The 14,267-nt window shown below is 41.0% G+C and overlaps 1 protein-coding gene across 3 annotated transcripts in view; it reads right to left on the minus strand.

Annotated features, from left to right (window-relative positions):
* TOP3A (DNA topoisomerase III alpha) overlaps positions 1-14,267 on the minus strand; it is a 39,890-nt gene that overhangs the window by 2,054 nt on the left and 23,569 nt on the right. For all 3 annotated transcript variants that reach the window (XM_027874921.1, XM_027874920.1, XM_027874922.1), the window contains 7 exons: positions 12,869-13,054; positions 8,487-8,616; positions 6,960-7,073; positions 6,691-6,856; positions 4,841-4,984; positions 2,734-2,856; positions 1,326-2,023 (listed from right to left, as the gene is read on the minus strand). In XM_027874921.1, the coding sequence (XP_027730722.1) occupies positions 1,326-2,023; positions 2,734-2,856; positions 4,841-4,984; positions 6,691-6,856; positions 6,960-7,073; positions 8,487-8,616; positions 12,869-13,054 (1,561 nt within the window). The remainder of the gene's footprint in view (positions 1-1,325; positions 2,024-2,733; positions 2,857-4,840; positions 4,985-6,690; positions 6,857-6,959; positions 7,074-8,486; positions 8,617-12,868; positions 13,055-14,267) is intronic.

Consider the following 14,267-nt stretch of genomic DNA (forward strand, 5'->3'; position numbering starts at 1 on the left):
AGAGGGAGTCTTTTCCAGGCCTAAGGGACAATCACTGGAAAAGGACAGAAGGAATAGCCAGAGTGACAAGTGCTGGGAACAGCTCAGCTGGCAGCTCTGTTCAGTCAGAAGATAGAATATGTGACGGGGAGCAGTGGGCAGGTAGGTTAGAGCCAGATGACCCAGGGCCTAATATGCTAGGATGCACTTGTATTTGGGGAAGAGGGGGCCTCTGAGTGTTTATGAATAGAAAAGTGATCTAGTCAGACTATGTGCCTGAGACCATGTTGCCCAGCAGTCCTGGCAAAAGGTAACAAAGGACTAAACTTCACAGGAAGTGGGAAGAAGGGGTAGATACTAGAGCTGTGGAGGGCTGGCACTGATTAAACCTGGCAAATGACTGGATGTTACGGGAGGGAAGAATCAAGGATGCCTCAAAGGTATGAACCTTAGTGTGGTGCCCTCCACAGCAAGAGAGAGGGCCTACCTCACAGGAGTGGTGTGGACCAGATGAGAAAATTGGAAATTGCATTGCCAACCATAAAGTGCTATACAAACATCAGTTATTATCAGTATGTCAAAAAGTCTCCAGATAAGAGGTATTCCTCTTTCACAGAGTGATAGTCTTTGAAAACTGTGAGTATATAAAAAATGAGACTATCCCTTCACAAAATGTAATATAAAAATGAGTTTCTGTGCCTCTGACCCTTCTTGTTTTCTTTCCTACCATAAAGAATTACAATTATATGCCAGGTAGACAGGTGGTTACATTAGCATTTCAGGTGCTGAGATGCCTTATGGGGACAAAAGAAGCCCAATTTATAGTAGCAACACCGTATATGTATACATGTTTTGTTTTGTTTTGTTTTTTACTTTTTAAAGTGCTTTCATATTACCTGATTTAAAAGACTAATCTTCATATTACCAATATAAAGTTCAAAAATATCCTTGAGAATACAACAAATTAATTGTAATAGAACCAAATCATTACCAACACAAGTTTTGCCTGACCTCCCAGATATAACATTAACATTTTAAAATAATGTTTTTTGATAGATGCCATATTGAATACTCAATCTCTAAACTAGTGCAGAACTATACAATGTAAATGCAAAGAAGAAAAAAATGAACCGAGATGTTATATATGAAGCTGGTCAGACTTGGGTTGATGTGTTGGTTTTTCCTGAACTGTTTTTTCTTTTTCTTTTTTTATTCTTTGGCTCATGGAGTAGGGGAAGAGGTGGGGATATATGTATATAAGAAAGGAAGGTAACACAAAAACAAAAGATAGCAACACAAAACTTCAAATTATAAAGATGTCTATGCATACCCATGATCTGCCTCACCTGGCACCACGTTTTCATCAGCCCACTGAAAGAAGCCACACTGCTGCTCCCTCGGTTTTGAGCATGTGTGGAACTGCCGTCCCTTGTTAGGCCCCTCCTTTTGTACTGTCCGTTTGATGGCAGGTTGGTTGCACATACATGTGGCACTGCTGCTACTACTGCCATGGTTTCCAAACCCATCTTGCCTTCCTCCAAAATTTGTGGAATTCCCTTGGAAATGACTAAGAGTCCTTGTTCTTGAGAAAGAGGCCATTTCTGTTCCCTGCTGACTATCGGCCCACAGGAAGAAGTTGCAACTCCCCGTGTTGCACTTGTAGAAGTGTCTGCCCTGATTGGGCCCTTCTTTACGGACAGTGAGCAAGAGGGCTTCTTGGCCACAGTTACACATCACTGTGTTGTGACTCTCACTGGTAGCTGCGGAGGGCACAAGTATCCCGGCTGAGGGGTTAAGGGGTCCGGTTTGTCGTTCTGTGGAAGAGATGGAGTAACTGCCCTGGTTGTTTCCCATTCTGTTCAGGGACTGGTTAGCCTGTAAATGGTTGGTAGGCCGGCCTGCTGGCTGTGAAGCTCTGGAAGGGCCATTGGAAGATCTTAGGTCCAGGATCTGCATCAGGGTCTCATCACAACCTCCAATGCAGCCAACAAACTCCAGAGGCATGGTGGGAGGGACACTTCCTCTCTTGAATTTTAATTTCAACCTATTGGTTCCAAAAGAAAAGAAAAATCAAAACCAGGATACAGATTATCTTGCTTAATTAAGGAGAGATGTTAACTTTAAATATCTCCTCATTTTTTCTTTATCACTTTTTCCACCACTCAGCATATAATAAACATACCTATGTCAACTGGAACTGGTCATAGGTAGTAATTCTTATCCTTTCCAGGAGACCAAAGAGACTGCTAAGTGTTTCTGCAATTCCTAAATTGCAAATTTGAACTCATTTGCAAATCAAATCAGCCTAATCATCCAAATTCAAAAGTTTCAATTTTCCATGCTATAGCCTTGACATTTTTTAAAAGACATGACTGTATGAAAGTCTGATAAAAAATAAATGAGTAGCAAACTATTCTTGGAAATACACAAAAAAAAATCTGGGAGAAAGAGTAAGAGAATGTTACCATATTAAGGGAAGCCAAGAGATTAAGATAATTGTTCCTTATTCAACACCCCAACTCCTGGTAGTGTTAAGACTTAATTTACCAAGGCTAGGTGTCTACTCCTTTGGAGAAAGTCCTGATAGAAATGAATGAAAGGGCCTAGGACCAGGAACGGGCCTTCTGATAATCTCTACTTGATTAAAATTAAGAGCAATCCGATTAGCTACATTGTCATTCCAGTAGAAAAGAAAGAAAAAAAAATATAAGCTTCTTTTGGGGGTACTCCTGATCTTTACTTCCTCAGACTGACCTGTAAACAGGATGTGGTTTGCAGACTGGACACACACTGTCATCCTTACTGGCTTCTAGAACGGAATCTGGAAACCATATAGCTTTTCGGCAGTCTGGATAGCCCATGCAGCTGAGGTAGAACCTGTGGAATAAAGTCAATCTGGTTATCTGAAAAGATCCTGATAATCTTGAAACTAGAGTCAAACATCTAGAAATTTGTCATCCATCAGCAACCTAAGTTTTCCCCAATTAACAACAATAGCTGATTATTCTGAAGAGAGAAAGCTTAATGGGGTACACAGGGACTAATCTTGAAATCTAATAATAATATGTAATAAACCTATTTCTCATGTATAGGCAAAATGAAATAGCTTGGTACTGATATTAGTATGTAAAACTTCTGTGACACCTCTTAGTCACAAAAACTCAAGCTTTACTTAGATTAGTGACCACATGACTAAATTGACTATTTCTTTAAAGTTTGCCTTAGTAGATATTTTTACCAGAAAAAGCAAAAATAATTTAAAGGGCAAATTCTGATTCTAATATAAACTTACTTAAATAATCAATCACTGACTAATCCAAGTTACCAGTCCCAATCCCCTCAATGAAGCCAGCATTTCTTCTGTCTCTAGTGCAGGAGCATTCGTATTCAGCCCTCTAACTGCAGGTATAGTCCAGGATTCTGTCCTGGCCCTCTTCTCTTTTCTCTCTAAACTCTTTCACTTGGTCACATCATCAGCTCCCATGGTTTACTTATCCTCTCTATGTTGACGACTCTCAGATTTATCTATGACTGGCCTAAGTTTCTCTTCTACATTCCAGTCCAGCATCACCAGCTGCCTATAGGACATTTCCCACCAGATGTCCCCAGGGATCTCACACTCAACACATCCAAGAAACTTTATTATCTAAATGCCTAAATCCCTAAAGCCATCTCTTCAGATCTTTCCTATTTTTGTAGAAGGTACAATTATCCTTCGAGTCACACAGATGTGAAACATCAGAATCATCCTCAATGCTCCACTCCCCCTCACTCCACATATCCATCCCGTTGCCAGTTCTTGTTGATTTGTTCTCCACCACATCTCTCCAGTCCTCCTTCTCTCCCCTCACATGGCCCCCCATTATAGTTCAGGTCTTCATTACCTCTTACCAGGAACTACTGCATAGCTTTCACATGGCTGCCAAAGTGACTGTTCTAAAGCATGAGTCTGACCATGTAATTCCCCTGTGCATTAAATTCCAGCAGTTCCCTATTACCTCTGGATTAAATATAAGTCCCTTTGGCATGTAAAGCCTTCCATAACCTGGCTTCATCTTACCTTTCCAGCCTTAAACATTAATGCTCTTTATACATTCGTCAGCAGCTCAGTCACACTGGCCTTCCTGTGGCTCTTGACACACAACAGTTCCTCCCTCTCCTGTTTCTGTGCCTTCAAAGAAGCTGTCCCCCACTCCTGGAATGAATTTCCTCGTCATGTTGCTTCTAAGAATCATTAGCTTTCTTCAGAGCTCAGTTCAAGCACCAGCTCCTATTGAAACCTTTCCTGTTTCCCCCAAGCTACTAATGCCCTCACTCAAAATCACCTTGTTTTTAATGGTATATATTTTGTATTATTTATATATGCACATGTTATCTCCTCAAACAGAAGGTAAGTTCCTCCAGGGGAAGGGTTGCTTCACTTTTTCCTTCTCTGGTGCCTAGCACATAGTAGGTGTTTAATAAGTGCTTACTGTTTGACTCCTTCTCTCTCTCTGGAGATGGAGAGAGTTACAGGCAAAGGCAAATATTCTCTCCCCTTGCATTACCAAGCAGCCTGCCTTTTAACTGTCTATGTGTCCAAAGCCAAATGGTCTCTCTGATTCAAATTCTGAACCTGCAGGTGAACTTGATCAAAATTAAAGCCTACTGAATGAAACACATTACTCTGAACATTCACAGAAGTCAACAAAGCCTTCTGTAGCTCATCAACCTATTCAAATACTCCTGGTAGACCTCCTATGTTTAGAATGAAATGACAAGTATGGAGATCTCTCAAAAACATGAAATAAACTGATATAGTAAGTGCTTAAATACCACAAGTGGAAACTTCTAGACAGACAGAACGTCAGAGAGAACACACCCGCCATTCTTCTTCTTCTTGAGCACCATGTCTTTGTTACATTGTGGACATTTCTTGATAGTTGCTGGCATTGCTGGGTAGATTTCTTCTTGGCCAACCGCTGCAGCCATTTCTCCAAAATACTGAGACAATGCTTCATCCAACCTACAGCGAAGACACACAGGCACATGCATCAGCCTGCTTACTCTGCGGGTGTTTTCACAGTTGGGTATACACAAGACACATACCTATCATTCCTGACCACTGAACCAATCCAGTTACATTTGTCATAGAAAAGGGGCTGCAAGTCAGCGGTGAGCTGACGGAATAGCTCCTGACGGCTCTTTACTCTGGTTCCCAGCAGGGGCGCAGTTAGAGGCAGAGGGGACAGTGGCGCCACCTTCCACCACCATTCAACCCCTGGTGAGAACCAGGGTATCTGGGAGAAGCAGACATGCCACAAATGTGCCAAGCACAAACTCTAAAAAGTAAACGAGATCATTTGGGTTTTCAGTCAAATCAGGTCCCGTGCTTACTTTCAAAATCAGAGCAGGGGAAAACAAGATGTGGCTTCCAATCAAAAGCAATACAAGCTTCTCATTAATGAGCAGCTAAAAAACAAACAGAACACTTGCCCAAACTAAGACTAAGAGCCCAATTAAAAACATTTTTGGGGTGAAGGGACGGATTATTTTTTAAAATTTATTTTTATTCTGAACTTAGCAAGGAGACTATTTTGAAGGACTGCATTGTCTGCAATTCAAGGCAGAGTTAAGATGATCATAACAAATGCCATTCAAGGTTCAGCTAATGGGTCCCTTTCTATACAAAGCCTTTTCTGACTCCCCACCCCAAATTTATCGTTGTTTAGTTGTTTCAGTCGTGTCCAATTCTTTATGACCTCATATGGGGTTTTACTGGCAAAGATATTGGTTTGCCATTTCCTTCTCCAGTTCATTTGACCCATGAGGAAACTGAGGCAAAAAGAGTTGACTTCCCCAGGTCACATAGCTAGTGTCTGAGACAGAATTTGAACTCAAGTCTCTCTGAGTCCAGGCCCAGCACTCCAACCATCCAACCAACCACCCACCCACCCACCATTCCCACCCCCCAAGTGCAAATTACTCTGTATTTACTTTGTATACATTATGCACTGACTTTTCTGGGTACGTATTATTTGAACGTGTAAAGGTCCTTGAAACTAAGGCCTTTTTCATTTCTTGCCTTTATATCCCCAGCACCCAACATAGTGCCCTGCACATAGATGGCATTGAAAAGTCTATTAAATGATTGAATATAGTACTTTTAAAATTTGCTAAGTGCCTTACAAATATCTTACTTGAGCTTTACAGTAATCCTGTGAAGCAGGTACTACCAGTGTTCCTATCTCTACTTTACAGATGGAATAACAGAGGTGCGGATAAGTTAAGCGACTTGCCCATGGTCAATCTGCTAGTAAATGCTGGCAGTGGGGTTTGAACCTAAGTCTTTCCAACTCTAAGCCTACCACTTTGTATATGACACTAAGTTGAGTGAAACTTCTGCTTAATTTTTGAATCTGATCTGTATACAAAACATTTTCAGACAGATACTGGTGCCAAAACATGAGAAACATTCAAAGCCAAAGCATCAAGGGAAGGGGCCCCACCCTTAGGCCATTCACCATAAGACATGGGTTGGTGGGGAAGGAGAAGCTAACCAAAATGTCAGCAATGCCCAGCAATTACCCAGTCCACTTCTCTGCTGACTCACTCCTGCTGTAGCCTCCAATACTCATTTTAGATAAGAACAGGAAGAAAATTTATCCTACAATTCCCTCAAAGGACCTCAAGTAACAGTTCTTGGGCTGGGAAAGTCTCATTGGTACTCACTTGTTGGCATGGGCCACAGCTTCGATGAAAACTTGCTTATATTTCTGGATCTGCTGTCTCAGGACGACATGCTTATCCTTTTTCCCCTCGCAAATAAGTTTCAGGTCAGCTTCTAGCTCAGCCCGGAGGTCAGGCTTAGACATCTCATAGCCCATGGAATCATAACCTGCCAAAGGAAAGACTACCATTAGTAAACCCAACATGGCTCCTCCATGGGAGTACAACGCTACCTGCCACTTTGTCTGAGGAAGAGAGGACTCTGAGCTTACCTTCCACCAGCCCCATGCCCAAATGTCCTGGGAGGAATCGTTTATCAGGGGTTAGTCCCACGTACATCCGTGATTTGATGGTCTCGATATGCTCCGCATGAGTCGCATCCGTCCCTGGAAACAATTTCAGTCACTTCGGGAGTACAGACAAAACCCCACATTAACAATCTATTAGAAGTGAACTACATTTAGTTTCTGTCAGACTCAAGAGGATCAGCAACAATGGTTTTTTGAAAATATGTTGACCTTTTTGAATGTCCAACTTTTGAGGGTACTTGGGGAAAGAAATGAACGATCATTTTTACTAAGCATTTACTATGAGCCAGGCATCGTACTAAGCATTTTACAAATATCTCATTTGGTCCTCACAGCTGTCTGTGAGATAGGTGCTATTTTATCCCCATTTTACAGATGAGGAAACCAAGGCAGAGAGAGGTTAAGTGACTTCCCTAGGGTCACACAGCTAGTTGGAGAACATCTGAACTCATGTCTTCCCAAGTTCAGGCCCAGTGCTCTATACACTGCATTACCTAGCTGCCTCTTGGTGACTAATTGCTTGTGATCAATCACAAGCCAGTGGTGTAGACAATAACATAAGCAACTGACCAAAATAAATAATCTTTGTTGCCACGATGACAATGAAGTATTTGACAAATATAGTTGCTTTATGTGGCCTCATGGCTCAGATTAATGCAAAGACCTGGATTTGGAATTTCCAGGAAATTGGTACTCGGGAAGCTGGTACACACAAGAGCTTTATTTTTATGTGGTGTAGCAAGAAGGCAAAAACAAAAAACAAAACAAAACAAAACAAAAAACACACACACAAACATATTATATGGCAATATAAACAGACAGGTTCATCCCCATGGATACAAGAAATTCACCCATTGTGAGGGAGAGGGACTTGTGTCACAGACAAAACACACTCAAAGTTGGGCTTCAAGCAGGAAGTTATATACCCTAAAAACAAGCTTGATGGAGAAGAGGTAAGAGGTGCCAGACATGGCAGGGGGCATTCCTAATCAGACCAAGATGTGGTGGGAAGTTCTCAGGGTAACTAATTGATCCCAGACTTGGGTAGAGGGAGTTTCTTTGTGGACCAAAAATTGGGAGAGGGTTTGACTAGGCTATCTGAGGCAGCAGGAAAGGAATGACTCAGGCCACTGTAGTCAGCACCAAGTTTTATCCAATCAGAAGCTACAAGCATTAACTGCTTGACACAAGGCCAAACAGTGGAAAAATACAAAATTGTCTGCCACTGCCTATATGCTTTATGGGCACTGAGACTGCTTAGCCAAAGTGACTCCATATTGGAGTCCTATCATTACAACATCAAACAATATAAATATTACAGTTACCACAACAGTGAAGCTCTTATTTTGAAAAGTTTATGATTCCAGGCTTTTTACAAAATGCTAACAAAGGAAATATTCCATTGCAGCCAAACATCTGATCACCCTTTGGCTAAAGGAAATGCCCACTCATAATAAAGTTCCCTGACGTGACAACCCAAGGATTCCTGACCAATGCCGTGTTTCTCCATGAGGGCGATAAGATCTGCTTCTGTGAGGAGTTGGGGCGGGCTGGTCTCACCATCCACCATTTCTATGGTGGTTGGCTGGAAGCAGGAGCCTTTCTCATAGATGGGAATGACCTGAAAAAGCAACAGCCTCTAGTCAAATACTTCTTTAGTCATGTTAATATAAAATGCAATTTCAAAACCAAAGAAAGTCTACTGCCCTGTGCCACACCCCTAGGGATCAGAGAGGTTCATAAAGAGTCAGAATAATCAATACTGGGGAACAACATGCACAACCTGCACAAAAGAGTCTTCACAGGGGTTGAGAAGAGAGATAATTTAAAATGTAAAACTCCACTAGCTATTAAACGCATCTAAATCAAAATAATTTTAAAACTACTACTGCACACCTGTTAAGCTGTCAAAGATAAATTAAAATCATTAAAATCTAACGTTCGGTCAACCAACACACAGTCTTAAAGTCTCTGTTACGTGTCAAACTGTGTGCTAGGCTGGGAGAATAAACACAAAAATGGGAGTCCTTGTTCTCAAGCTTATATTCTCTTGAGTAAAACATGTACATATATATATGTTTACAAATTCACAAATATATGGAAAATATATACAAAATAAATACAATTAATTTAAGGGTGGGGCTGCTAGTAGCTGAGAAAATCAATAAAGACCTCATGTTTTTTGTTTTTTAGGCAATTAGGGGTAAGTGACTTTGCCCAGGGCACACTGCTAGTAAGTGTCAAGTGTTTGGTTTGAGATTTGAACGCAGGTCCTCCTGACTTCAGGGCAGGTGCTCTATCCAGTGCGCCACCTAGCTGTCCTTTTTTTTTCTTCTTGTTGTCAAGTTTTGTTTTTTTTTTGGTGAGGCAATTGGGGTTAAGTGACTTGCCCAGGGTCACACAGCTAGTAAGTGTCATGTGTCTGAGACCTGATTTGAACTCAGGTCCTCCTGACTCCAAGGCCAGAGCTTTATCCACTGTGCCACCTAGCTGCCCCTAGAAAGGCCTCATGTTGAAGGTAGGGCTTATACTGAGCTCAAAGTAACTAGAGATCATGGGGGGTGGAAGGAAGGGACTCAATATGGAGCAAAAAGATGGGAGTGTGGTCCATGAAAAATAACAAGGCCAGTAGTGAGTAATAAAGCTTGAAAAGTAGATTGGAATCAGGTTAAGAAGGGCTTTAAATGCCAAACAAATAAATGTGCATTTGATCCTAGAGGCAATAGGGAGCCACTGGCTCTTCTGAGTAGGGGACATACATGTCAAACCTATGCTTGAGAAAAATCACTTTGGCAGCTAGAAACTGGAATGGGGAGGAGAGAGATTTGAAGCAGAAGTCTGCTTGCAATAGCACAGTAGTACAGTCAATGAGGGGCTGACCTCTTGTGGTGGCCACATGAGGAGAAAGAAGGGGAGAGTTGCTGTGGAGACAGAATCAACAAGAATCCAAACAAATGACGGGATATATGGTACAAGGGGAAGTAGAAGTTGAGGCTGACAGTGGTTGTGTTTTGAACATGTGGAGTATGAGATACCTGCAGAAACTCCAGTGGGAAATGTTGCACAGGTAGCTGGTGATGTAAGACTGGAGTTCAGAGATAGACCAGGGCTGGATACCCAGATCAGAGAGTCATCTGCACGGAGATGATAACTGAATCCATGGGAGCTGATAAGGTCACCAAGTGAAAGTATATCAAGAGTACATGCCAACAAAGGAAATACTCCACCATGGGCAAACATATGATCCCCCTCTGGCTCAGGACAGAAACCCGTATATTACCCATAGTTACAGGGGAGAATGTAGGTGGTGATCCAGCAAAGTATACTAAAAAAGGAAAATCAGATGGGTAAAGCAGAACCAAGAGAGAATAGTCACAATGTCTATTCCTTCAGAGAGGTTAAGAAGTATGAGGACAGGGGGCAGCTAGGTGGTGTAGTGGATAGAGCACTAGCCCTGAAATCAGGAGGACCCAAGTTCAAATCTGGCCTCAGACCAAGCACTTGGCACTTACTAGCTGTGTGACCCCGGGCGAGTCATTTAACCCCAATTGCCAAAAAAAAAAAAAAAAAAGTATGAGAATGAAAAAAAGGCACTGGATTTAGCAATTAACAAATCACTGGTAACCTTGGAAAGAACGGTTTCAACAGTTGCATAAGCCTAACTGCAAGGAATTAAAGAATGAAAGAGTATAGACAACTCCTTCTAAGAGTTTGGCTGTGAAAGGGCAAAGTAGTGGAAAGTATCTTTAGGGGAAAAATAGTCAAGTGAGGGTTTGATTTTTTTTTCCCCATGGATGCAGGGGCCAATAGACAAGGAAGGCTTGAGTTGGGGAGGCTAACTCCTGAAGCAACCTGGCTGAGGAGACAGGATCAAGAGTACAAGTAAAGGAGGTGGCCTTGTCGAGAAGGTCCTCCTATGCATCAGAGACTGTAGTAAAAGAGGAGAGGGGAAGCGGGGATGATGTCAAGCAGTTTTGAGATGTAGGGGATGTAGAGGAAAGGAAGAGAGCTCATGGAAAGAATGGCTTATATTTTCTCAGTAAATTGTGAAGTGAAGACCTTTGCTAAGAGGGTGAGGGGAGTAGGTGCTATAAAAGACTTGGAGAAGAGAATGTGTGTAAGAGCCACAGTGGGGAGTGTGACAGAGAATCAATTAGGGAAGAGTAAAAAGATTGCCTGCTGTATCGAGAGACTTGCTGGGAGAAGAAACAAATGCGTAGTGTCCCACTACTAATTTTTGTTATTTACATAACCACTGTCCAGCTTTCATAATAAGTAAGAGCTAAGGAGACAGATGGTAGGGGTAATCCAGGGTTAAGGCTTGGCAAGGAATATGGAGCAACTGGACAACAGGGCAATGGATCTAAGAGTAGAAAACTACAATTGTAAAAAGCTTAAGTCAAGTTGAGGAAGGGAAGAAAATGAATCCAGAGGAGAGGAGGATGACATAGGAGAGAACCACACAGAGGGAAGCAGAAGTCACAGTGAAGAGAAAAAATCAGTTGAAGAAGAGTGAGGCATATGGGAAGATGGAAAGATAGGAGGTTATAGTCAGATAGGAAGAATTCTAGAATTACTGGTCATAGAATGTCCCTGAGGACAGAAATGTTTTCGTTTTTGTCTTTGTAGCTCTAGCCTTTAGTACAACGTGTGGTACGTGGTAGGTACTTAAACTGATTAGAAATGAAATGCTTGTGGGTGACGGTGAAGTGAAGGGGTACGACTGTCCTGGTGTGTGGCTGAAGTGGAGGTGAGCAGGAGGTCTTCGGAGGTGAAGGGAGCCCAAGATGGGGAGCGCAGCAGCAACAGACTCATCAGTACAACGCTGGTAACCGTAAGAGGGCTTAGTATTACCAGAGAGAACTCTAGCAACACGTATTAAGACCTATAAAATTGTCCAATGTTTTTGTCCAGGTTATTCCGTTTTGATGAACCCTTCCCCCACTACCACCCCAAGGAAATCACACAAGAGATAAAAAGGTAATTTGTACAAAGATGTTCAAAACGGCGCTATTTATGGAAATGTAAAATCTAGATCCAAACTGAATAACAAACAATTAGAAAATCAACAAACAAACTATGCTATATTAAAGTGATGGAGTAATACTGAGTTACTGAAAACCAATGTGTGAAAAATGCTAATATGCAGAAGTGATTAGAGGCATACTCTGTATGAAGCCTGGGTCAACCAACCTGATTTTTAAGTAGAACTGTTAATACATCACAACCCTGCTATGTTATTTGGCTAATCCCCCATTTATAATATTTATTGTTCCTATGAAATTATTGCCTGAGACATTTTTTTTGCCTAACATTATGTTTTTCAAGAACCAATATCAACAGAAAGGGGTATACAAGGTATTTAAAATAGTAAATGGGAAAAAATTAAGACATAAAATGATATGTACACATAGATCACAACTATGTAAAAAGATGTATATATATACTTTAACAAAGACTGGAAAAAGGATGTGTAGATAGGATGGTATAATCAAACGCACCAAATTTAAAATCTGAAGCCCTGTAGTCAAGTCCCAATTCTGACATTTCTTAATTAAGTTAATCGGAGCAACTCATTTTACCTGCTGGAGCAACAAACATATGATACTTACCCTATCCACTTTTTAGGGCTCTGAAGAATATGGTCTTAACAACCTTCAAGTGTTATTATTATTGAGCTGCATATTGATTGAGTTTTACCTCTACAGGGAAGGGGAGAGTAAATTCATGTTGTGTTTGGTTTCTTTTTTAAAGAAACAACCTGGCTTTCACCTAGGGCTAACTTCCCTCAAAACACAATTGAAAATGCAAACGTTATATATAAAAAATTGACTTCCTTAGAGTTAATGAATGTCTTTGTTATTCAAACCCACCTTGTCACTCCATTTATCATATATATAAACATCCAGATAGTTTCTGGCCAGAATCATGAGACCATGAGCAACGAAGCGCTCTTGAGCAATATCAATCTCTACAGTGGTTTCTTGTCCCTGAGCATCCTGAGAGCAACAGGCCAGGAAATGGCGAACAATAAACTCATACAGTCGTTGTTCATTCCCCTAATAAGAAAAGAAAATTTTTTAAAATGGGGGGGGCAGCATGTCAATTAAAATTCACCCCTTCTCCACTTTTCAATTAAAAATTCTGAAAGCATTTGGTACCACATTCCCTATAACACTGTGTACAAATGCGGAAAAAAACAAAATGGAATTTCCAGATGTCTAAAATTTTAGATTACTTTAGAATGATACTAATCAACATAAGAGAGTCATGAAAAGAAAGTGAGTAAATCAACCTAAAATAATAATAACGGGAAGTAGTCTTATTTCGTCTATGTTTTGAGGGATTAATTTAAAAAGGAAAACAAGATATAATTCAGTTCATTTTACTAACAGTCATAATACATATATACACATATCTCACTTGTTAAAAGAAATATAACACAACTGGACTTGAAAAATGTTTTCATTTCCCCAAAATGACTAAGCTAACATTGGTTACTGTGCATTATTTTTTTTTGAAGGGGGAGGGTGGGGCAAGGCAATTGGGGTTAAGTGATTTGCCCAGAGTCACACAGCTAATAAGTGTTATGTGTCTGAGGTCAAATTTGAACTTATGTCCTCCCAACTCCAGGGCCAGTACTCTATCCACTGAACCACCTAGCTGTCCCAGTTACTGTGCATCATTAATCAATCACTTTATAAACTATTTACCAAGTATCTATGAAATCAGCAGTATGCTAGACCATAGCAGGAGCTGCAGAATAAATACAGGTCAACATACATACTTGAATAGGCAAAAGAAAAGAAGGAAGCAGGAAGCAGAGAGATGGAGGGTACAAGCTGGTGGACAAAAAAAGAGACCAGAGGATATATATCTTGAGATGTAACAGGAAATAAGGTTGGAAAAGTGATATAAGTGAGCCAAGTTAAGTCACCAAGCATTTTTTAAGTGCTCACAATGGGCCCTGCACTGTGCTAGGGATGGGCAGAAAAAAACGATTTGATGCAGCTGGCAACATGGACAATCATAGCCTTCAATTCTTTCTTCCTGTTTAAAAAAATTATTTCAGAGTTGAAGGACCCACAGAGAAAATGTTAATGTGGGGCAGCTATGTGGCGCAGTGGATAGAGCACCGGTCCTAGAGTCAGGAGGAGCTGAGTTCAAATCTGGCCTCAGCCACTTGATACTTAACTAGCTGTGTGACCCTGGACATGTCACTTAACCCATTGCCTAGCAAAAAAAAAAAAAAAAAAAAAAAAAAAAAAAAAA

The sequence above is a fragment of the Vombatus ursinus genome, unplaced genomic scaffold (genome assembly GCF_900497805.2).
Source record: "Vombatus ursinus unplaced genomic scaffold, bare-nosed wombat genome assembly UNPS02014807.1, whole genome shotgun sequence".
Classification (NCBI taxonomy): domain Eukaryota; kingdom Metazoa; phylum Chordata; class Mammalia; order Diprotodontia; family Vombatidae; genus Vombatus; species Vombatus ursinus.